The 26692-nt window shown below is 37.2% G+C and overlaps 1 protein-coding gene across 26 annotated transcripts in view; it reads right to left on the bottom strand.

Moving 5' to 3' along the window:
* LOC115216496 (neogenin-like) overlaps window positions 1-26692 on the bottom strand; it is a 318473-nt gene that overhangs the window by 80159 nt on the left and 211622 nt on the right. For all 26 annotated transcript variants that reach the window (XR_005000967.1, XR_005000970.1, XR_003882082.2 and 23 more), the window contains 9 exons: window positions 25207-25349; window positions 19585-19922; window positions 17258-17402; window positions 13709-13819; window positions 10512-10709; window positions 9108-9203; window positions 7919-8233; window positions 6139-6246; window positions 4576-4770 (listed from right to left, as the gene is read on the bottom strand). Coding sequence is in view for 20 of the 26 variants with exons in the window: in XM_036506615.1 (XP_036362508.1) it covers window positions 4576-4770; window positions 6139-6246; window positions 7919-8233; window positions 9108-9203; window positions 10512-10709; window positions 13709-13819; window positions 17258-17402; window positions 19585-19922; window positions 25207-25349 (1649 nt within the window). In the remaining 6 variants the exon portion in view is untranslated. The remainder of the gene's footprint in view (window positions 1-4575; window positions 4771-6138; window positions 6247-7918; window positions 8234-9107; window positions 9204-10511; window positions 10710-13708; window positions 13820-17257; window positions 17403-19584; window positions 19923-25206; window positions 25350-26692) is intronic.

Genomic DNA, 26692 nt, shown 5'->3' with positions numbered 1-26692 from the left:
ACCATGTGGTTGGGAAGCAACCTTCTTACCACATAGCCACGCCTAAGGTTATGAAAATAGAATTAAACACAAAAATGGTAAAAATTGCATTTGCCTATAATTCCTCTATTTATGACAACTTCTTGTGGAACTACAATCAACATTCCAAGGAATCTTGGTTGGGAAACATTGCTTGGAATATTTGGTACAGATGGCGCGCTGTTACTAGATAAAAATGGTTCCGTATTCAAATGGGTAGTCTTACTTCCTCTAGGACTTTATTCTACTTTCCTTTAGAAGTCAATAAAATAAGAATTGACAAAATCTAAGTGTTGATCTCAGCAATTCTCTAAAATTTCTTTCAAATGTTCATTGTGTGTGTGTGTGTTTGTATATTTCTGTGGAATCATTATAATCGCAGTTATAAAACGATTTAGTGATTGCTACATATTCAAAATATTTACTGAATTGTTTGTAATTTTGATGAGGTTCCGAGAATGGAATACGTTCATTTGAATCATTTTTATTCTATTTTAAAAGAAAGTGGAGCCTGTGGGTCTTTATTCAAAGCAACTAAGAGAAGGGTAGAAAGGCAGATGTTCCAGCTAAGAGTTTGGTGTAGTGAATGAAGTTGGACGAGTGAAAAAAAAAAAAAAGGAAACATGCATTGGTTAATGAAGCAGGAAGACATACATATAGTACAAGTAGCAAATATGATCGCAGGCAAGCGTGCTTGATATTTCAGTTTTAGAGGTGGGAGGAAAAAAAAAATTTTAATCCTAAAGTACACTACATAAAAAGGGAGATAACTAATCGACCATTGAGTTACTTCCCTTGACAACTGCTGTTTTATTTTATTTTTATTTTTAAAGTTACACGACTCGGGGCTCGATCGTAACTCCATTCACATTCGAAATGTTTTTTAGTACATGATCTCGGCGCTATTTGAACTCAAAATGTAAAGGGCCATAACTAAATACCGCAAGGCATTTTGTCCGACGCTCTAAAGAATCCGTCAACGCAAACAAGAGTTAATTGCTTTTATAGGTGTGTGATTGGAAATATTCTTTATAGTACTTCACTCTTCAAGGAATTAACTTGCTTCCTAAGGGGCTAATTTTCTGAATGATAGTATTACCGTGTATAGCCGGTTGGTGTAGTATATAGTTACTAATATATCCGTATTTTCCAGGACATGACCTTTAAAAATTAAAATTTAAAAGTCCGAAATTTCAACCTCCGTCACTTTAAAAAGTTATATATAACGCCAAAGGCCTAATAGCAATGGCTATCAACCCCCCCCCTTTTTTTTTTACCTATCAACCCTTTAATTTCTATTTTACTCGAACGGAGCTCGGTAGATATTCGATGCTTAAAGAAGTCCCATTATATTATTATAATAATATAATATTGGGAATTTTATTTAAAAATATTTTGTATATTGTATTAGTATAACCATTTTATTGCACATGTATTTAAAAAGCAAAATCTTGTGAGCCTCGGTTGAGAACCACTCGCCCAAAGTGTATTGCGTGAGGGCGCAGAACGTCGTGGCGACCTGTCAGTAAGGGCGTCCTAGATTCTAAGATTTCTATTGAATTCTCATAGGGTAATTTCCTAAGATGGTCAAATGTAAAGGAGACGAAGGCAGTGGCTATGGACGAAGTTAATTCTTTTGTTTCACGTGTATCTTTTAAATTCTATTTATATTTTACTGTATTTTGTAACCATCAGGACATTATCCTTATTTTTCTATTGCTCTTGTCACATCCTTTTTTCTGCACTGCTGGTCATTTACTATGCCTCCACCTTCCCTAATTCGTGCATCACTGGTCATCTTCCATCCTTTATCCATCATTCACATTTACCTTTCAACCCTACCCAGTCTTTACAATTATCACCAACCTCCCCATCCCTCACTCTCCCTGTACACTTTTGCAGCCACCACCCATCCAATCTCTTGGGTCCTCTATCTCCAAGTGTTGACCTGGACACCCCATCACCATTATTTCTATCTCACTTCCACCTCTTCTACATGTCATAGTGCTGTCAGTTACAACAATGAGTGTTCTAGTTGATCCGGTCGATGAAACAGCCTACTTGTGAAATTAATGGGCAGGTGGTTGAGCGCTCCATAGACATGCATACGACACAGAGTGTGATAAAACCAGCCTGTTTGAAATACTGCAACTATTCATTTTTGCCAGTTCAGTTGACTAGAACAACGTAACATAAAGTGTCTTGCTCAACAACACAAAGCACCACCAGGAATTGAACTCACAATGTTATGATCATGAATTGAATACCCTAACCACCAAGCCATGTAGCTTCACTCTACAACAGGGATTACCAAAGGGGGTCGGTGAGGAATTACAGAGGGCCAATGATAGCCAAGGGATCGGAATGCGAAAGACCATCTAGATCAAGGGTTGCCAAAGGGGATCTGAGAGACCGCCTAGGGGTCGGCGAGGAATTACAGGGGGGTCGATGATAGCCAAGGGGTCGAATGGGGGTCAGCGTGTGAAAGACCATCTAGACCAGGGGTCGCCAAAGGGGATCTGAGAGACTCCCTTTGGGTCGGCAAGGAATTACAGGGGGTCGAATGAGGGTTGGTGTGCAAAAGACCAGCTCACCAAGATGAACTGCTTGGAATACTTAGTCAGTGCCATGCCCCTCCCTCACATTGATGTCGATTTCAATAAAAGACATTCCAGCAATATGATGTGTTTCTTCACATTTTCAAACAGTCTAAAATTTTTCCTATAGCATGAAAGAAGCAACAGCAACCGACTCCAGTGTATTCTTCCTGAAAGCGCTGTAGTTGATGATGATGATGATGATTAATTCATCAGGAACAGCTGTGTGCTTAAGAAGCTCACTTTGCAACCATGCGGTTTTGGGTTCAGTTTCACTTTGCAGCACCTTGGGCAAGAGTGTTCTACTATAACTTTAAGGTGACCAATGCCTTGTTAGTGAATATGGCAGATGCAAACTGTGAGGAAGCCCATATATATATATATATATATATATATATATATATATATATATATATTTATATATATATGTATACGAGCAAAGCGCCCCCCCCCACCGTCCAATGGAGTTGTCAAACATTTAAACCAAATTTTCTCAAAACAACTTGTCCGACCACCCCATAGGCCTCCCCTTTGAGAAACACTGATTTAACTTAAATTTGAGACACCAGCAAAAGAAGAAATAAAGATGAACTTTTTTTCTATTCGATTTTACAAATGCATGTTCCATGGCTTTATTGATCGCATTCTCATCTGGAATCGATTTTTGTAAATTTTTCAAGACTTATACACGCCCTGATACCGTCAGTATCTACGTATCAAATTTGAGTGCAATTGGATGGAGGATGCTCGAGATCCTAGAAGACACACACAAAGACAGACAGAACGGATTTTATATAATAAATATATATATATATATATGTAGATATATGTGTATGTATCTTTGTGTTTGTCCCATACCACTGCTTGAAAACTGGTGTTGGTTTGTTTATGCCCCTGTAACTTAGTTGTTCAACAAAAGAGCTCTATAAAATAAACATCAGATTTTAAAATAAGTACCGGGGTCGATTTGTTGAGCTAAAATCCCTTCAGCAAATATTTACTGGTTTCAGTTCAATGACAAAACAAAAATAAACGATACAAGATAATGGGCCAACTAATTTGTGGTCATTAACTTAATTGTGATATTTTGATATCAATATTGGAGAGTAACTCTTAAATATTTAATATCTAATGCATCATCATGATCATGATGAAAATTATCACTTTTCATTTCCCTGTCCCTATACTGTTGAATAAATTACCCATAACCCTCATGAATAGTTTTATACTTTAACATTAGATATATTAGTCAGATATTACAGTACATAATTACCATTATGAAAAATGTAAGCCTGGGAGAGGGTTTGTGTGAAAGATCAGAATGTGATTATATAATTTATATGAATAGAATCATAATGAAAGAGGGGAATTATTATTTAAATAGAAAAGCAGTAAGCTTTCAAGCTGGGACAAACAGCATCATTTATTTTGAAAACAATGAATTGTAAATAGATGTGGCATTTGCAATATTAAAACTTCAACTAATTATTATACTGATAACGACTTATTTCTTTAATTATATTATAGAAGATTTATTCTTAGTAAACAGTTCATTATCAAAGCTATTTCAATTAAAATTATAACTAGACTCTAAATGAAACTACAGTGGAGAAAGAAAAAATTTCAAAAAAAAAATTTTTTTTAAATTGGCTTTTCTTCTTTTTTTTCTTCTTTCTTTTAATTAATGATCAACAATTAAAATAATTATCTTTATTAAATCAACTGTTATTGTCAATGCTTAGAATATTAAAATTACTACAGAAGTACAAATATAAACAGACACACATACAATACAATTAATACAACATCAATACAGATAATTTTGCATAGTCACATTATGTACTAATAACATATAACATGCGTTCTGAAAAATCCCTAATCCTCACCAGCTAATGTATGTGTGTATATATATATATGTATATATATATCCCTGTGATATCGGATTAATGAAGCTATTTACCTTTTGATGTTCTGTACACAACAGTAGGGGACATTGGACCATATCCCTTATTGTTGCGAGCTTGCATTTTGAAAAAATAAGTTGTGTCTGGGGTGAGGTCTTTGATTGTGGAGGACAGTTTGTCTCCATCGACATTGTGCACAACCCAATCTCGGTCGTCTTGGTGGGAATCGGTGGTGTAGAAAATTAAATAGCCTGCAAAGATAGAGAAGAAGGAATACATCATCAACATCATCATCATATTACTATTATTATTATCTCCCCACCACTTCTTTCTTCAAATTTTCATCCATTTCTCACCGAGTGTTTTCTGTACACCTAGGGCAGAGAAGCTCATTCTATGCATTCCCAGATTACACATGCAAATTCACAGGTAAAAGATGTATTTAAAAAATTAATAACTAAATTTATGAATGGATGTTGTTTCCACAGTGATAATGCTCTTCTCAGTACATGAGTCATTCCAGTTTACACAATATTTTGCACTTCCTGTAGGGATGGTAAGCCTAGTATCATTTTCAAATAAGTTTCAGTACCTTTTTTTAAATCATTCCTAGAGATCCTACAATCACTGGTACTGTAGTTGCCTTGAGATGCCACATTTTTTCAATTTCTATTAGCAAGTCTTTATATCTACTGATCTTGTCAAATTCTTTCGCCTCTATATTGTGATTGCAAGGAATACTCATATTTTGGTGGAGGGGTCAGTCAATTACATAGACCTCAGTGCTTAACTAGTACTTACTTTATTGACCCTGTAAAGATGAAAGGCAAAGTCAACCCTGGCAGCCTCAAGCCAAGCAATAGCAATATCTTGCATTGCTGCATATGCAGCTTAAGTGCTTATGCACGGCTGTACATTTGCGGTGTTTGTATGACGTGCATCAGAATGTGGCCACTCATGTTGACTTACAGACAGGTCGGTAGAAGACACTAGCTCAAGCGCTATGCAGTGGGACTGAATCCAAAGGTATGCAGTTGTGAAGCAAGTTTTTTTAACTACACAACTAAATATAGCCAAGTTTGGGTCGTTGTGGCAGACAGAGTGACATTAGTGGGGTGAGCTGAACAATATCCAGATGTATTTTTGATAGAAAAAAATGAAAAACCAAACTGAACAAATTAACCCTTTTGTTATCATAAAATAATGAATAATTAATTAAACTAATTCTGTCATTATCAAGCTGGTGTTTGAGATAAACGAACAGGAAATTTTAATGGAAGGTTTTAATTTAGATCACTTTAAAATAGGAAGTTTGTATCGTAGAACCAAAGGCAATCTCAGTATAGGGTAGCTAGAAAAGTAGGGTGTGGGATCTGCCTTAAGTGATGCTTTAAGGGGGTGGCATTTTTGGGATCTGATCTCTTAGCCAGGCTTGGGAGCCCAGGTGGGTGCAGAAAAATTAAGAGCTATACACTCCTCTCCCCTTGTAGTAGCACACACTCCTCTAACAATGCCAGTGGATCTGCGGCAGGTTGGTTTTAAAAGGATTCCATTTCCCCATTGCTTGTTCCGGTAGGTTCTAGATGAACAAAAAGAAAAAGAAAAAAAAAGGTACTGACCTGTTAGTTGACCGTTTGGTCGTGGTGGTGGTTGCCAACTTAATGTAATAGACAGTGGGTTACCCTCCACTGGAGCTGGGGTTAAATCTCGGGGTATACCTCCAGGAGCTGAAATATCAATAGCAAACATTAATCAACAGAAATTCAACTTTATTCTTCTCCCTTCTTATCGTCTTCCATTACAATGATTAATAATAATTTCTTAATTAGGAAACAAAAATGGTAAACCTCCTTACCTCTCCTCCCCTGCTTTCATACTTTAACACCCCACTACCATCTCATTGCATAACCCCCCCCTCTACAGGTTCTTATTTCTTTATTGCCCACAAGGGGCTAAACATAGAGGGGACAAACAAGGACAAACAAATGGATTAAGTTGATTACATCGATACCAGTGCGTAACTGGTACTTAATTTATCGACCCCGAAAGGATGAAAAGCAAAATCGACCTCAGAATGTAATAGCAGACGAAATACCTATTTCTTTACTACCCACAAGGGGCTAAACACAGAGAGGACAAACAAGGACAGACAAACAGATTAAGTCGATTATATCGACCTCAGTGCATAACTGGTACTTATTTAATCGACCCTGAAAGGATGAATGGCAAAGTTGACCTCGGCGGAATTTGAACTCAGAATGTAGCAGCAGACGAAATACCGTTCACCTGGCATGCTAACGTTTCTGCCAGCTTGCCGCTTTACCTCTACAGGTTCTATAGTCTTGTGAGCAGCATAGTAACTTCACTGGTGCCAGCGGCATGAAAATAAGCACCCAGTGTATGCTGGAAAGTGGTTGGCATCAAGAAGGGCATCCAACCGCAAAATCTATGCCAAAGCTGGATTCCCTTCCTGTTACCAACCCTCACCTATTTCCAAGCAAGATAATATTTCTTCATGATCACACATGTTCTCGCAGAATATTAGAAATGAATGGCATTGCCTGCATGACAGTAGCACACTTTTACAACTAACACGTGTTGTCAAGACAAAGGGACACAAACACTTACACACACACATACAATGGGCTTCTTGCAGTTTTCACCCATCAAATCTATTCACTAGGGCTTAGTTGGCCCACCACTATAGTAGAAGACACGTGCCCAAGGTTGCATGCAATGAGACTGAACCCAGAACCATGTGGTTGGGAAGCAGATTTCTTAACACACAGCCATGCCCACACCTAAACAGATTTATTAACGCACAGCCATGCCCACACCTAAACAAATTTCTTAACCATTCAACCATAGCAGTTGAGGCACGCATGCATGCACACAGACACACATACACTAATCTTTTACTTATTTCAGACATTAGACTGCGGCCACCTTGAAGAATTTGAACAAATTGATCCTTGTACTGTTTATGCTCCAGCCTGGTATTTATTCCATCGGTCTCTTTTGCCGAACTGCTAAGTCTGGTACTTATTCTATTGGGCTCTTTTGCCGAACCGCCAAGTCTGGTACTCATTCTATCAGTCTCTTTTGCTGAACTGCTAACTTACAGGAATGTAAACACACCAACACCGGTTGTCAAGCAGTGGTGAGAGACAAACACAAATACACACACATATGTATATAACTGGTCTCTTTCAGTTTCCACTGACTAAATCCACCCACAAGGCTTTGGTCAGTTCAAGGTTACAGTATTAATAGAAGACACTTGCCCAAGGTGCCATGCAGTGGGACTGAACCCAGAACCACATGATTGGGAAGCAAACTTCTTACCATACAATCCTAAAATTTACTGCTGTTAATTAACAACAATCAAATGCTATTTACCTGATTCCTGAGTTGTGTTGACGACACTCATGCTCCAAGTACTCTTACGAAGGTTTTTGGTAACTTTCACTGAGAACTCGTACTGTGTATTTGGTTTCAGGTGGTCTATGTGTGCATTGAGGTCTGTTGAATTGATGTAGCGATACTTCTTGTTGTTATAGACAGGTGAGTAGCGTACCGTGTAGTAACGATTATCCGTGATGCGCTGAGCACGACTCAAGGTCGAGTCAGTCCATGTGAGTACAATTGTTTGAGATGATAGAACAATTGTTTTCAATCCGACTGGAGGCATCATTGGAGTAGCGAGGTCAATCTCTGGAAAAGAACAGAACAGGGAAAACATTTCAGGAACTGAAAATGGACGGGTTTGCAACTATGAAATTTTATGAGTTAGTTGCATTTGAGTTCTTACACAAGACATATAACTGATCACACAAACACAAGGGAATGCACATTATTTCCATTTGACGGATATTCGTCCTTATCTTGTTTGTTGTTAACACAACGTTTCGGCTGATATACCCTCCAGCTTTCATCAGGTGTTTTGGGGAAATTTTGAACATGAGTTCTCATTCCTAAGGTATTTTTTGATATTCCAGGAGGATGGATATTAACCCTTTCGTTACCAACCTGGCTGAAACCGCCTGTGGCTCTGTAGTACAAATGTCTTGTTTTCATAAGTTTTGAATTAAAATCTAACCCCAAACCTTAGTCACAATTTATGTTCCTAACACTAGCTGAATGATAACTAAGTTATTTTACTAAATTCTTTGTTATATTGAAAATTAATTGAAAAAAACACAGAGCATCTCAACAGAAATTTGGTAATGAAAGGGTCAAAATATATAGAGTAACAATTCTTAACCCTTTTGATACCAACCTGGCTGAAACCACCTCTGGCTCTGTAGTACAAATATCTTGTTTTCATAAGTTTTGAATTAAAAATCTTCCAACAAACCTTAGTCACAATTTATGCTCCTAACATCAGCTTAATGATAATGAAGTTATTTTACTAAATTCTTTGTTATATTTAAGATTAATTGAAAGAAATACAGAACATCTCAACAGAAGTATGGTAACAAAAGGGTTAAATGATGACAATGATGATGGTGGTGATCAAAGAAGTTGGCTACAGCATAAGACAATGTGACGTGGGAGTGGGGAAGGATTATTACAATAAATGACTTACCTGACTCTTTTTCTGTTTTTACATGGGCATATATTGGTGGCCCATCACCCATCTTGTTGGTGGCCATGACTTTAATAACATAAGAAGATGCTGGTTCTATAACAAAAATGATAAAAAGAAAAAGAGATTGTTAGTAAAAATATAAAGTCTTGTTTACTGATTAGTATTTGGTTAGTTGGAGGCACAATGGCCCAGTGGTTAGGGCAGCGGACTCGCGGTCGGAGTATTGCGGTTTCGATTCGCAGACCGGGCGTTGTGTGTTTATTGAGCGAAAACACCTAAAAGCTCCACGAGGGGATGGTAGTGGCCCCTGTTTCGCCACAACTTTCTCTCACTCTCTCTTCCTGCTACTTGAGTAACGCTACAATGCACTGGTGTCCCGTCCTGCTGGGGGGAACACATATGCCACAGAAACCGGGAAACTGGGCTCATGAGCCTGGCTTGGCTTGAAAAGGGCGCATAAATAAATAGAAAATTTGGTTAGTACTTTATTTTATTGACTCTGAGATGACAGAAAAATCCAGATTCACCTCAGTAAGAGTTGAATTCATAATGTAAAAGTAACACACCAAAATACTGTACTTCCCAGTGTATGGGGGCATGTGCTACCACAGTGTCGCTGCATTTACCATTTTTCGGACTTTGCTTGGGCTGTTCTGTGTAATGCTCCAAGATGTGTCCCACTCAGTCCTTTATCTTTGTGAAACACTCATTCATCCACCATGAGCAGGTGGCTTGTGGTCAATGAATGTAAGCTGTGGCTGCAGGTGGATCCTCAGAGAAGAGGACATGATGTGCAGGGTTCAAAATGGAAAATGGAGCAACATGACGAAATAGTCTGCGGCCATGCTGGGGTATTACTTTGAAGAATTTTAGTCAAACGAATCAACTCCAGGACTTATTACATTTTAAACTTGGTACTTATTTGATTGGTCTCTTTTGCCAAACTCTTAAGTTATGGAGATGTAAACACATCAACACAAGTCATCAAGTGGTGGTGTGGGACAAACATAGACACACATACAACAGGCTTCTTTCAGTTTCCATCTACCAAATCCACTCACAAGGCTTTGGTTGGCCCAAGGCTATGGTAAAAGACACTTGCTTAAAGAGCCATGCAGTGCAACTGAACTTAGAACCATGTGGTTGGGAGGCAAGCTTCTTACCACACAGTTACTCCTCTTTTTTTTATTTTGTATTTTTAAATGTATCAAAGACTTGTCCTGCATCTAATGCAACCATATTAAGGGTGAGAGATCAAGTGTTGTAGGTTAGAGAGGCAAATGAGTATTAGATCATTAGACAGAATAATTTTTCTAATAATAAAACAATTGAAAAATATCTTAGTCTATTAGCACAAACTTAAGTATGTAAGAGTTAGCAGAGGAGAAATGGCAAACTTACGAAGATTTTTGATTTTATAAACACGTTGTTGAGGACCAAGTTTGACTCGCATAACATCTGGTATACCCTTGCCGTAGGTAACAGTGTAACCCCTTACTAATGTCTTGCTGCTGTCAACGGGTGGAGCCCATCGCACCGAGATTGAGTTGGCTTCAGTAGCGGTTCGAACTTTAGAAGGTTTTCCAGGAACATGAGATTCTGTGAAAAGACGGGGGAAAAAAAAAAGAAAAAGGATGAAAGGTAATTTTCAATGAAAAAAAATATGAAGATAAGATATATTTATAGTTCCAGTAGATTACTGGTACTTATTTTGTGTCAATCACTTAAAATGGAGAGAAGTTGTGGAAAATGGAGACCCTGGAAGACATGGGATGAAGTACTGAAGCCCGATTTCAAAATGCTGAACCTTGCAAAGGAAATGACAGAGGACCGAGATATGCATCGCATTGCTGTACTCAAGGTCTGCCCGCCACAACAAAATTGATATCCTAAAACCAAAGAGTCACATCAAAAGCATTGATATTGGTGCCATGTAAAAAGCACCCAGTACAGTGTGTGAAATGGTTGGCATTAGGAAGGGCACCCAGCTGTAGAAACCGAGCCAAAACATACTATGGAATCTGGTGTGACTCCTGGTCTTGCCACTTCTGTCAAGCCATCCAACCCATACCAGTGAGGAAAATGGACATTAAATGATGATGATGATGATGCTGGTTTTATTGAACGTTAAAGAATGAAAGACTAAGTCAGCCTAGCAGCTAGGATTCAAAATGCAGAGGAATGAAGTTAAATACTGGAAGTTCGTAACTCAGTGGACACAGCGTTACGAAGTTTGCCTCACAATCATGAGGTCACACGACAGTGTGGTACCTTGGACAAATAGTTCAACTCAAGCCTCAAGAGTGACACTGTGCAGAAGCTCATAGGATAAGCTGAACCTGTAATTCAAAGGTATGGCCTTGTCATGTCCCGTGTTATACAGATTCATCACCACCATCATCGTTTAGCATCTGTATTCCATGCTGGCAAAAAGTTGGACAATTTGACATTATTTGACAGGTCAGAGAACTGTGTCAAACTCTAATGTTGTGTTTTTGCATGGTTTCCACAGCTGGATGACCTTCCTAATATCAACCGCTTTATAGAGTGCACTGAATGGATTTCTTTTTTTGTGTTACTGGCACTAGCAAGGTTGTCAAGTAGCTTGCAAACCAAGAGCCCTTGATTGAGCAGGGTGATTGATGGTGGGGCTGGTGGTACAGAATTGAGGGAGGTGATTTATGTCAGGTGTTAAGAAGTAAGCATATGACAGAGAGACAAGAACATGTTTTGCAGTAGAGGAGATGCATGACTACCTCAGCTGGAAAAGGAGAGAAGAAGGTGGTGGTCATGAGGTGTCAGGATGTACTGTCAAATACGAGGGTGGGGCTGGGGACAGAGGAGTAAGTAAAGTGAAGAGCAGAGGATCATGTAAGTTTGCAAGTGTGTGAAACAAGCAATAAATGATTAGAGCTCGGGAATATAGGGTTATAGATAATGCAATGAACTGCAAGCAGGGAAGGGGCATGATCAATGGTGAAAACCAATTTGGGAGAAGGTGAAAGAAATAAGAGTGGGCCAGAGAAGGGGAGGTAGTAAGTCCTTCCTTCCTGCCCCTTGATTGTGCAGTCGTTGGGGCATTCGTTGATGACATCACAGCTAAATTTTGTCACATCTCTCAGTCTTTTGCTGCCCTTTGCGAGTTAACAAAATTGAGATCTGCCCACTCTTTGATGCTAACCCAAGTGACAACCAATTCAATATGGGTTCTGATCTATTTGTTATCATCATGAATGTGCCATGGTCAAGTTAGATTGGTGGTGCCCACTCCTTTCCAAGATGTTAGCCACAATTGTATGCCTCAACCTCAAACATGCCCTACCCCCAAACATAAGACCATTGACCAGAGCTGATTCCTCCACCCTAGCTGATGACTCTTTGGGAGGCATTACCCAGAGTCTACCACCTACTGATGCAGTATTAACACCATCCCCACACTTGGTTTAACTCATTAACTGGGGTACTAAAAGAGTGGGGTACTAGAAGCCATCAAGTGATAGATTAGGAGTTGGATGGGGACCAGTTCATGCCTGTCTACCTGACCATTCCTGGCAAGGTGCAACTGTCAGACACCAGAGATACTCTCCATACCAGCGTTTCTCAACCGAGGTTCCCTGGAACCCTAGGGTTCTGTTAGAAAGAGTGAGATAAACCAATGCTAATTTCATGATTGTAATATTACTATACATGCACAACATATTATTGGTTATTGTAATATTTGTAATATAGACATCATCCTATCTAACCTATTATGTTATCAAAAAAATATAACAACCATATATATATATATATATGTATATATGTATGTGTGTGTATTTACCATTGAACTATGATGAAAAAAATACGAGAAAGATATGGTATATAATTTATTTTGTGCAGGGGTTCCTTGAGACATGTAATTTATTTTAAGGGTTATGTAAGGGTAAAAAAGCTGAGAAACACTATACAGAGCCCTCTACAATAAACAACATGGGAAATAGTGGGGTGAAGAACAGTGTAGAATTATGCTAAGGGTATACTTGGCTACGTCTCCACTAATTCAATCAGCAAGTAAATCAGTAGATCAATCAACTGAACCTTTAGTGCTGAGACTAACACAGATCCACTATTTACTTCACTCCACCATAATGATAATCTAGAAGATTCTTTTATATATTAAATGCAATAATAATTTTCACTTCCTCAAACCAAAATGTTACAAACACAGTTTTTTTAAAAGATAAAGGTTACACATTAATAACATAGCTAAACATTTCTTTTTAGAGAAATATAGCAATAATAAGCAATACTACCAACTTTCAATAGACAAAAATACAAATTTCTTTGGACAAGTTACAAATCTAGAGTAGGGTTTTTTATTATTTTTTTTTTTATTTCTCTGGTAATCAAATCCAATTACTACGTTCCGAAATGATGCTAATGATACTGATTATTGGCACCATCAGCATTAGTTTAACATCTGTATTTCCATTTATTAAGTTTGGCTGTATTTAATACTGAAAGAACAATATGAAAGAGAGAGAGAGAGGGGGGGGGAGAAACCTCCGTCAAAAAATACAGACAAGAAAAAATCAAGAGAAAAAAATAACAATTCTTACCATCAAGATCATCATCATACGTTTTTGTGAAAAGCCAGTCTGTGAATGGACCAATGCCAAGGGTTGAGAGTGCAGCTATACGAACTGAATATTCGGCGCCTTTTTCTAGATCTAAATGGAAGAAGGAAAAAAAAAAACATAAATTATTGTATCAATATAAACAAACATGGAAAACATAGCATAATTTTTCTTGTTTCGGCATAATGCCAATTTATGGAGAAGAATTGGTATGTTATTGTTGTTATTTAGCCCTTGGTCAGGACTAACTGAATAAACCTATGTTCAAAAGCATTCCAACTGTGACCATCTCAACTATTAATAATTGAGTATCTGGAGCACCATTATCCAATGTATGCATTTTCTTTCTATTAAGAGAGTAGGGTTGAATTTAAGGGATATTAGCCTGCTATTTCAAAAATGTCAAGCGACTACATATGGACTCAGATTCAGATATTGATCAGTCACTAGAATATAATTTCAGACTCGAGTCAAAAACAAATAGTCAAGGGCATGAGTTAATAAATTGGCAGAGTTATTAAGTGCCGCAGAGTTCAAACCCCATCAAAGTCAACTTTTCCTTTCATCTGTTGAGAGTCAAATAAACGATCAATCCAGGGCAATGGACTGGTAAAACTGTCAGATTATCAAATGACATGCCTTGTAGTACACATACTGACTAGTTTCTTAGATTCTGACAGTAATACCTGTAATATCAGTGATGATTGGACGTGCTTGCCCTTGCCATTTCCTCGGAAAACCTCCAGGGCATGGAGAGGGAAAATTTGAATGTACGAGTAATTGCTGGTCAGCCTTAAAAAATCTTGCTTATACCTGTGCTTTAGAGAAGAGCTTTGCTTTACAGTTTCAACTACTTAGCAAAGTAACACTTCTAGGAAAGACATAAAGTTAAAGCCTGTTTTGAGTCTTCAAGCTCATTAGGGCTGGGGCATATCGCATTTTATGAAATATTTAAGAGACAGTGTAGAAGACAGATCCTTAAATGGAATATCTGCCCATCACAGGTTTAACTCCCACCTGGTGCCAAAACTCATTTGCAGCTGAGTTGGTGTGGTTGTGCCATGTTGTTGAAGAAGGCATCAAAATTCTGTTTGTTCCAGTTTTCCAGACTAGGTGTATAAACAGGGGGAAAAAAAAAGAAAAAAAAAAAAGAAACTCCAAAACAAAACTGTCTCCAATTTGTTTGATTCACAGTTGAGTGGTTAACAACAGGAACAATGGGAAGTACGTGCAATTGTAAAAGCAACAGTTTTCAGCAAACTCACCATTCTATCTATTATACTTGGATGGGAAGAGGGAAGGAACGGACTAAATATATTAAAGAGATAAAAAAAAACAAACTCATGATGCATATAAAAATGTAAATTATCCAGAAAATAATCAAACATCACATTGGGAAATGGAGAGAAAAAAGAAGAAAAAATATTGCAAATTTGGTAATATTTAAACAATCTACAATCAGTGTAAAAGTATAAATTATTCAAAAATAATCAAAACACAAATAATATTAGTCATTAGGCTAATGTTTTCTTCTCCTAAATGTATAAATATTATTAATTAATTAGATTTTTTCACCTTTCACTAAAAACTATGATTGGTACGAACTTAATATCATTATTGTTGTTTAGTTACAGTCACCATTATTTAGCATTTATTTTTTTGCGCGTGCATGGTTTGGACAGAGTTTATTTGTGACAGATTTTGCTATGGTTCGGCCAGGCAAGTTAATATTTCCCCATGGCTAAACACGTTCCTGCAGAATATTGGAAACGAATGACACTGCTTGTATGATAGTGGCACTCATTTACAACTATCACACAATGCCAAGACAAGGAGACACAAACATACATATATAAGAACACAAGAGGGGTTCAAAATTCAGAACAGCTGTTTCGGCGATACATTCTTAGATTACATCATGACAAAACCCCACCATCATCAGGTAAATTTCAAACATATAAACAGGTAAGGTAGAACCAGAAGATGACCAGTTCGCCAACAACTATGCTGAATATATATATATATATATATGTTTGTGTATATATATATATATATATATATATATATATATGGCATCTGATATGGCTTTTTAAACCAAACGATTTTCTGAAAAGATACCCACATAGATTGCATATCCGATTTGGACCACCAAGAGCTGCAGATACCTTCTGATCTTTGTGGATCTTAAAATGTCTTTTAAGGCCTCAGTTAGATTTGCAAACTGTCTGGAATACAGTGCATTGAAATATGTGCATAGATATATACGCAGAATAGATGGTGGAGGTTCGTTTTCAATGGGTTTTCAGGGACATGTCACCTAGGTAGGCAGTGCCTAACTTGAACAAAATAGATCGATAGCAATATTTTCCTTTTATGGCAAAATATGCCACCTAATTCAATAAAATTATGAAGGTTACTCTGATTACTATGCATAAAATGCAAAATATTTTATTTTTTTATAGATTAGGTAAGCATAATTTGCCCCTACTTTCCAATCTCAGTATTTAAGCTATGCATAGTATTGCTGTAGTACAAGTGTTGTGTACACTCCAACAACACTGTTTTCTTTACGTGCTATAATGGCAGAAGTAAATCTGCCCCCAACTCAGTCACGCGCCTGTTTTTCACTTATTTTTCATGTGTTTTACTACATAGAGGTCACCATCTGCTTACCCGTAACTACTGACGCCACGTACCTGATATATATATATATGAAATCATAGTCATGGCTGATACTGGTGTCATGTAACTGGTACCCGTGCTGGTGGCATGTAAAGAGCACCTTTCAAGTGTTGGGCCTCTCGGAGGCAATGACTGAGACCTTTGGCATTATGCTGTGCTTGAGAAGACCCATCAAGCCAAATAAAATTGCAGTCGTGGAAGATACCAATGTCACACAAATGGCACGTAAAAGCTTCCCTTACACTCTTGGAGTGGTTGGTGTTAGGAAGGGCATCCAGCCATAGAAACCATACCAGCATGGACAACGAATGCTAAATGATGATGATGATGATCACAGTATTGACCAGACTATCAGATGTTATACATCGCTGATCACAATGCACTTTAAATTTATCTTAGCTTTCAAATGATGCTACCCCAATGGCTTGGTGAGCAGATTAACATTCCCTCTGATCAGAAGGCTAAGCCATCGCAGTGTTACTCATTTACAGCTGAGCGGGCAGGAACAACATGAAATGAAGTGTTTTGCTCAAGAACACAACATACTGCCGAGTCCAGGAACTGCACCCATGATCTTGCAATCGCAAGTGCAATACTCTAACCACTAGGCCATTTGCCTTCACACATCTATATCAAATTTTCCCCCCGCAAGTCTTTGGCTTGACTTGAGGTTAAGGCAGGAGACACTTGCCCAATCTTCTGTGCTGTGAACTTGATCTCAGAGTCACATTTCAGCAAAATAAACTTCTTAATCACCCCAGAGTCCGTGTCTATATACAAAATATCCTTACAAGTCAGCATTGATTATCAAAATTGTTCTGATGGATGAAATTTATTTTCATTACTTACCAGTCAGTGGTTGGAACTTCACATTACTTGCTGTGGTGACAGTTTTACCGCGGCGGCTGCCTTTCTTTTTAAAGCGTATCTTGTAACCAACTATTGGACCATTCTGGTGATCTTTTGGTGGGGGTTCCCAACGGACTATGATGCTCTGTTAAGAAAACAATTGAAATGTTGTTCAAAAAACAAGATTTCTAGAAATTCTTTTTAAGACCTTGTTAAAGAAAGCTTTGAAGTGTGTCAAACCCTTATTTAAAATGAGAAAGGATAATAAAAGGTGATGGGCTCAGTTTTTTTGGGATGCAAAATGAATTGGGTTTATTGACTATCTTTAAAAGAGTCACACCATCAATGGAGAGTACTATGCCAACTTGCTGAGGCAGTTATGAAAGGCTATCAAGACCAAATGCTCAGGAAAGCTATGCAAGACTGTGGCTTTGAACTGGTTGACCGCCCTCCTAATTCTCTTGATTTGACTCCATCTGACTATCATCTGTTCATGAATGTGAAAAAACACTTCGCTGGGAACCAGTGTCACAGTGATGATGATGTCATATCTGCTGTTGATGACTTCTTTAACCAACAGAATGAAAGCTTCTTCACCGAAGAAATCAAAGGACTGCAAGACTGATGGAAGAAGTGTGTGAACTACAAAGGAGACTATACTGAAAAATACACCTCATTGGGTCACATTCCACGAGAGTATCTTGGTCAGCCTATGAACTTTTCAGCTGATCCATCTATGTGTCATTTAAGCAGTTGTGGTGCCTAAGACATGATGGTTGCACTATAGTTCCAGCAACTCAGCCAGAAGAACAGGTGTAAGAAAGTTTCACTTCAACAAAAGTGTCAAAGTGTTATGGAATGCTACATAATGGACAACAAGTATAGAGTCTCATAGTAAAGAAGATCAGTACAACCTAGAATAATCATTCATTGCTATTTGTGAAAGTCATAAAATAGAGATCAGTCTGAAGATGGAGAGTCACTCTGAGTGTTCAGACAAAGAAGATTTGGATAATCTTTGTCCAGTTTCATTAATGACTCAGTCAAGTAGGGACCAAGATTCTGTTCATGAAGGAAGTTCTTCACAGACTAGAGACCTGGTTCCTCCCCAGTGCTTTGTAACAGAGTGAAAACGTCTAAGGTCTCCCATGGACCCAATGTTGGTGTCAAACTGAGGAATGGATTAAGCCTCACACCCAAAAATAAGCAGACTTCCACACAATTTCCATCAACCAAATTCCATTTTCATTAAAGGCTTTCATCATTGACCCAATACTGTGGGTAGGTGTCACAGTGTGGGATTGAGCTCAAAACCTTTTAGCTGTGAAGTGAATGTGTCAACCACACAGTCGTATGGCATAAGACCTTACTGCTATCAACAGAATCTAAGCTTCTGGTAGTAGAAAAACAAGAGATACTTAAATATGTAAGATTAAATTAACGACTAAATAAAAAGAAATATAAACCCTAAATAAAAACTCATATAAGGTAGATGGACCCTTTGGTCCTATTACAGACAAAATCCTTTTGTGCTGGTGGCATAAGAAAAATGTATTCAGTCCATACTGTAAAGCATAAGGGACAGGAAAGCAGCCAGTTGTAAAATCCATGTTTAAAAAGGAAAACAAAAAACGAATGGGGGAGACATGAACTCTACAAGATGTAGTAAAGATTATATGTCTAAGCGAAGAGTGTTGCTGTTGTTGTTTGTTCCTTCTTGAGCCATGTCTGGCTCATAAAGGCTGGTTTCCCATCTGGATAGGACACCAGTCTGTGGCAGGTGAGCTGTTAGATGCAGGAGGAAGAGTAAGATAAAGTTGTGACAAAAGAGCCAGAAGAGGTTCACCATTATCTTCAATGGAGCTTAGGTGTTTTGCTTATAAACACACGCATTGCCTAGTCTGAGATTCGAACTTGTGATCCCTTGACCATGAGTCCGCTGCTCTAACCAATAGGCCATGTGCCTCCACTGAGAGAGGTGTACTCTGAATTAATTAAAAAGAAAAGAGAAAAGCCCCTAAAACATTGACACAAAGTAGGAAGGTTTGAAGTTGTTTTATACAGAGCTTCTCTAATGCCAGTAAACCAGTGGCATGATAAAGCATGCCCTGTTTAGACTGTGAAGTGATTGTGGTGATAGAAAACGACAGAAAGACGTAGGACCTATAAAAAAAAAACATTACACAATGAACAGAGGTGATGTGGTGTTTGTTAGCAATCAAAAAAGATAATATTGATGGTGGTAGTGGTGGTGATGTTTGTGATTGTATGTATCATTCTGAAGATGATGATGATGCTGATTATGATGATGAGATTATCTAGTTTACCGTTGAGCTTGTTGCTTCCAGAGTGAAGTTTGTTGGAGAATCAGAAGGAATATCTGCTTTGGTTTTGGCAACAAATTCCTCTGTACTCATTCCCGCACCATTCTCATTGTGAGCTTCTACTCTGAAGCTGTAATCACGAAACTGTTTCAAGTTCGTCAACACATACTCCAGGCCTCGTACTTCTATTGCGGCTTCTTTGTTGGCTCCGACTTCATAGTAGATGATTTTATAGGATCTAATCTTTCCGTTAGGCTCTTCTGGTGGTTCGTATTTCACCCTTATTGATGTAGGGGACACTGCTTCAGCAATGGCATTTCGTGGAGGACTTGGCACACGCACTAAACAAAGAGAAATAAGTAAAAATAAAAATAACAATAAACCTTTCCACTATAGGCACAAGGCCTGAAATTTGGGGGAAGGGGACTAGTTGATTGCATCGACCCCAGTACTCAACTGGTACTTAATTTATCGATCCTGAAAGGCTAAAAGGCAAAGTCAGCTTCGGCAGGATTTGAACTCAGAATGTAAAGATGAGTGAAATACCGCTAAGCATTTTACCCGGTGTGCTAACAATTCTGCCAGCTCACTGCCTTAATAATAATAATAATAATAATAATAATAATAATAATAATAATAATAATAATTCTTTCTATTAAAAGCACAAGGCCTGAGGGGACTAGTTGATTACATCGACCCCAGTGTTACACTGGCACTTAATTTATCAACCCTGAAAAGATGAAGGGCAAAGTTGATCTTGGTGAAATTTGAACTCAGAATGTAAAGATGGACAAAATACCACTGAGTATTTTGCCTGGCATGCTAACGATTCTGCCAGATCACAGTCTTATTAGTAATAATTTTATATTGGTTTCAGATTATGGCACAAGGCCAGCAAGTTGAGCGGTGATGGAAAGTCAACAACATCAACCCCAGTGTTCAAAAGGATGAGAGACAAAATCAACCATGGCAGAATTTGAACTCAGAATATCAATTAGGAAAAAATGCCACTAAGCATTTTTCTCAACGCTGTAACGATTCTGACAGCTTACTGTCTTATAACAAAAAAAAAAAAAAAAAAGTATTGACAACAATTTTTATAGAACATAGCATCATTATAATGCAATTACAGTATGGAAGACATATTAATGATTAAAAAAACACACAAAACTTGTTATTTTCATTTAAACATTTATTATTTGTTGTTAACAGTCTTTGCGTGTTTTCGAATGGCTAATCTGTATATTTCATGTTGTAACTGTTATAATTTCAACGTATGGTCTCAGATCAAATCACCCGTCTGGCAAGTATGCTTCTGAAACTATTATAATGGCAGATTTGGTAGAGTTCCAGGTTTTGTAGTATTAACCCAATTACCGTTGAAGCTGGTAATATTCTACCAATTTTATGTTCAAACCATCCAGATCTGGTATTTTAAACCTACCCTGCAATGTCAATCTAAAAATTAACAAATTATAGGTGTAGGAGTGGCTATGTGGTAAGTAGCTTGCTTACCAACCACATGGTTTCGGGTTCAGTCCCACTGCGTGGCACCTTGGGCGAGTGTCTTCTACAATAGCCTCAGGCCGACCAAAGCCTTGTGAGTGGATTTGGTAGATGGAAACTGAAAGAAGCCCATCGTATAAATGTATGTATATATATCTATGTGTGTGTGTGTGTGTGTGTTTGTTTGTCCCCCTAACATCGTTTGACAACCAATGCTGGTGTGTTCATGTCCCTGTAACTTAGCGGCTCGGCAAAAGAGACCGATAGAATAAGTACTAGGCTTCCAAAGAATAAGTCCTGGGGTCGATTTGCTCGACTAGAGGCGGTGCTCCAGTATGGCTGCAGTCAAATGACTGAAACAACTAAAAGAGTAAATGCATCAACAAAATCTCAAACCTATGAGATGATGCATGATTAATTCAAAACAATGTGAATAAATAAGCATTACATGTGACAATAATCTGAATGCTGAAGGGCGAAAAATCTTTCTTCAAAAACTCATGTTAATTTAGATCTATTCATCAGTTTAATTATACTTTCTACTATAGGCACAAGGCCTGAAATTTTTGGGGAGTGGCTAGTCAATTATATCAACCCTAGTATGTAACTGGTATGCATTTTCATTGACCCTAAAAGATTGACAGGCAAAGTAAACCTTGCTGGAATTTGAACTCAGAATGTAAGGAGAGATGAAATACAGAAAAGCATTTTGCCCAGCGTACTAACAATTCTACCAGCTTGCCGCCTTAACCCTTTTGTTACTGTATTTATTTTGAGATGCTCTGTGTTTCTTTCAATTACTTTAAATATCACAAAGACTTTAGTAAAATAACTTAGTTATCATTAAGCCAGTGTTAGGAACATAATTTGTGACTAAGGCTTGGTGGAAGATTTTAATTCAAAAACTTATGAAAACAAGATATTCTGTACTCATAGCCAAAGCTGGTTTCAGCCAGGTTGGTATTGAAAGGGTTAATAATAATAATCCTTTATTATACTATAAGCATAAGGCCTGAAATTTTGGCAGGAGGGGACTAGTTGATCATATTGACCCCAGTGTTTCACTGGTACTTAATTTATCAATCCTGAAAGGATGAAAGGAAACGTCAACCTCAGTGGAATTTGAACACAGAATGTAAGAACAGATGAAATACCACTAAGTATTTTGCCTGGCATGCTAATGATTCTGCCAGCTTGCTGCCTTATCCACCAGTTTAATAATACCAAAGCTATCTTACTAAATTCATCGTTATTTTCAAAATTGACTGAGATAGAATAGTTAATTGGAAAAGGCAGCTTTCTTACTGAATTAGAATTTTAATTTCTGTTCCCTCTTTATGTTTATTATATTTGTTTTGAGTTAAGAATTTCAAGCCAAAGAAACAAAGATTAATATATATATATATATATATAACATACATATAAGAGGGATGACCACTACGTGGACAACCCTTATGCTAGAAGTAGTTCTGCTATGGTCTTACCACTAAGAAAGGAATGTTCTCAAGAAAATTTAGCCTCTTTTCATTTGTCTTGCTCACTTACGTTCTGGCATTTACTAAATTTTCTTGAGAACATTCCTTTCTTAGTGGTCAGACCATAGCAGAACTACTTCTAGCATAAGGGTTGTCCATGTAGTGGTCATTCCTTCAGATTTTAATATGCTAGACCACCGGTTTTAAATTGATATTTTAATATGCTAGACCACTGGTTTTAAATTGATATTAATCAAATTAATATTCAATTTTTTACCCTTATTATTTTGAATTTATATATGTGTGTGTGTATAAAAGTTCTAATAATGAGGTCAAACCAAAAAGTGATATTTTAAAATAATTTAATATGTATGCTTCAGGTCTGTATAATACATAATAGGAAATGCATCCATTACGTAAGACCTTCTTCAGTTAAAGCAATTCCCATCCAAGGTATTTATATGTTTTACACACATGCACACACACACAGATGTGGCTGTGTGGTTAAAGTAGTTTGCATCTTAACCATGTGGTCCTGGGTTCAGTCTCATTGCACAGTACCTTGGGCACCTTCTACTACAGTACTGAGCTGACCAAAGCCTTGTGAGTGGACCTGATAGATAAAAACTAAAAGAAGCCTGCCGTACAGATATATATATATGTGTGTGTGTATGTGTGTGTATGTTTGTGAGTGTGTATTAGGGTTAAGATGATAGATACATATATATATATCTGATGTTTTATTGCTTTCATTGAATTCAACTCAATCTTTATAGAACAAACAGAAGAGGTGGGGAGGGTGGTGATCTATATTATCACTCAGCCTAATAAAATGAAAACAAACCATGCCAGCTCACAAGCAGTAGCCAAATCTCCATGTCATATTCTCCTGCTACTGTCATATGAAAGGCTGCATAGGTTAGATGATGAGGTCAAGTCTAACAGTTGAGGTCATGTCAAATATGTGTGATGGGGCTGAGAGGGAGGGCTACAAAAGAAACTTGCCCAATTCTGATTCTAAATCAAACAAAATTCAGTCAATTTACATTCCAGACCAAAGATTATTTTGGCTGGAATGTTGGCTTTGCATATCAAATCTGCTTTTATTTTTTTTTGTTTGTAAGCAACAACAAAGAGCAGTGGCCGACCATTTGTTAATCTGGGCTAATCTGCTGCTCGTATTTGGATTAACTACTACGGATTATGGAAAGTAATTGTGTGTGTGTGTGTGTGTGTATTGTAACAGTTTGTGAACTTCAACCGATGTTTTCTCCTAAACTGATAACATGGGATTATTTCACACCAGTCTAGTCTACTGTTGTACATTGAAAGCTTTAAGATGAGATTTCAACTTTGAATTAAAGTTAATCCACAGTCTTAAGATTATTGTTCAATTTTTTGGTAGAGAAAGATATACATATATTTGTAAACATATTGTTTACATTAAATATTAAGGGATTTGACAGCATTCCTTAATATCAATGTCCAAACCATACCAGCATGGCATACGGAAATTAAACGGTGATGATGAGTAACAATAAAGTATAAAAACGGTGAATGGATCTCTAGAAGTTTTGATGAGTATTCTAAGTGTGTGTGTGTGTGTGTGTGTGTACTTACACTTTTTGATACCAACCTACCAGAAACTGTCCTTGGTTCAATGATACAAATTTCTTGTTTTAAAGCGACCTAAATTAAAATCCTCCATCAGAATTTCATGTTGTTTCAAACACCAGCTTAATAATGGTAGTTATTTTACTAAATTCTTTATTATTTTCAAAATTAATTTAAATCAAGGCAGTGTATTTCAACAGAAATATAGTTTCAAATTTTGGCACGGGACCAACAATTTTTGAGGTAAGAGGAAAAGTTTGAAGGGATTAACAACAGGTTTTTTTTTATGTGTTTCAGTCACAGGGCTGCACCTATGCTAGGGTACTGCAGCACTGAAGGTTTAATTGATCAAATGGACCCCAGTACTGACTTAACTCTGGTACTCTATTGATCTCTTTCGAAGAATTGCTAAGCTACATGGATGTAAACAAACCAACACTTGTCAAGTGGTAGGGGCAACAAACACTAAGGCACACAAACAATGGGTTTGCATAGTTTCTGCCACAAGGCTTTGGCAGGCCTGGGGCTATAGAAGACACTTGACCAAGGTGCCATTGAGTGGGACTGAACTCGGGAGCACTTGATTACAAAGCGAGTTTCTTAACTACATGGCCATGCCTAAGCCTGTCTAGATATTTTTTTTTATTGTTTGGTATTCTAATAAAGTTCAGAGGTTTTTTAATATTGATTTCAAATTTTGGCACAAGACCAGCAATTTTGTGAGGGAGGGAATAAGTCACCTGGTACTTATTTTATTGACCCCAAAAGGGTGAAAGGCAAAGGTGACTTCAGCAGAATTTGAACTCAGGACATAAAGACAGATGAAATGCTGCTAAGCGGTTTGTCCAGAAATGCTACGAATTCTGCCAGCTCGCCCGTCTTGTCAAAGAGTTTTAATATTAGAATTATAAATGGTAAAACTCTTATTCATTTGTTTGACATCTTGTAAAAATTATTCCAGTTTTTGGATCATTGCAGGAAAAGTTAGTACTCCTGGTTCCCAGGGGTGTAAGGGTTGGTTGGTTCTTACCTTCTTCTTCAGATTCAACTTCAATAACAACGGCCTTTCCAGGGCCATGAGAGTTGTATGCTTGAACTCGGAACTCATAAACTGTATTCGGCTTTAGGTGTTGAATTGTTGCTTCCAAACTGGTTGTATTCATAACTCGTTCTCTAAAAGAAAAGAAGTGAAACAAAATGCATGAGAAATATCATTCTCTAAAGAATAAAATTTATGAATTGAAAATTTGAATAATCCATTTTTTTTTTCATTTTCATATTTTATAATCCTTTAGCATTTAACCCAACCACACTGGTCAAAATATTCTCCCTTTTATTTGTTCATATATAGCCAGATCTGGCCTTTTATATTTACCATGCAATATCATTCTAAAAATAAAGAACCACACTATCAGCTATGAGATAATGCAGGATTCATGAATAATTTAAAACAATGCCAACAAATAGAGAAGTTATATTTGATTTAGTAATTTAAATGCTAAAGGCATAAATATTATTTTTACAGTTGTTTGTTTATTTTATTTTTTTTTTTGGTGGGGGTTCACAGTGTCTGTTATTGTATGAAGACACATACTTGAAATTATACAAATGGTACTTCATAAATATGACGCCATTCTATCCACAGATTCTCTGTAATGGGATATGGTGTTACCTAATTTTTATCTGGCTTAGAGTTACATAAATAGACCAATGCATCTTCCCTTAGGCAATGATGCAAAGTTTCTGACAAGGTTTCACATCAGCACTCCAGCTATGGTAAATCCCTACACTAAACTAAAACCAGATTCTTTTCCTCATCCCAAAGACTAAGAATGGTTTTGCTTGAATTAAGTTACTACTGCTTCCGCGACTATGTTTTTTACCCCCTGTGTGTGTGTGTGTGTGTGTGTGTGTGTTTTTTTCATAATTTCAGTCATAGTGACCATGCTGGAGCACTGCCTTCAGCAGGTGTAGCCAAGTACTCTACAAATTGTATTGTGTCATCTCTCAGTTTAATGCAAAATTATTTTTTATCATAATTTAGCATAAAAACAAAGATTTGGAAAACCAGACTAAGGCATGGATTGAAAAATATTTGGAAATACTGATCTAACTGCAGTAGGTGCACTTTATAAATGAAAAGTGTTCTACGAGTTTGCAGTTTTTAATTAATCTCAGTACTCATTGTCCTTGGCGGCCAGAAATGGTAACAAGGGTCTTTCTACTCAAGTGTATTATTCTTGTACATGATTTGTTTATATGGCCACCAAGAATTGTCCACCTGTTTGTCTGTTAACAAACCATGAACCATAATGCATGATCCATGATCTAGTCATATATTAAGGTTAATAATAATAATAATAATGAAGGAAAGAGATTTTATCGAAAGAAAAACTGAAAAATAAAGAAGAAAATTAAAAAGAAAACAAAAACAGTAAGGAGCATTTATTTGCTCAACAATGAAATAGAGAAAAAACAAAACAAAGAACAAAAACAGGGTTAATTGGTTAATTAAA

Source organism: Octopus sinensis, linkage group LG10, assembly GCF_006345805.1.
Source record: "Octopus sinensis linkage group LG10, ASM634580v1, whole genome shotgun sequence".
Classification (NCBI taxonomy): domain Eukaryota; kingdom Metazoa; phylum Mollusca; class Cephalopoda; order Octopoda; family Octopodidae; genus Octopus; species Octopus sinensis.
Note: the sequence above shows the minus strand (reverse complement) of the source record. Positions and strands in the feature narration are given on the sequence as shown.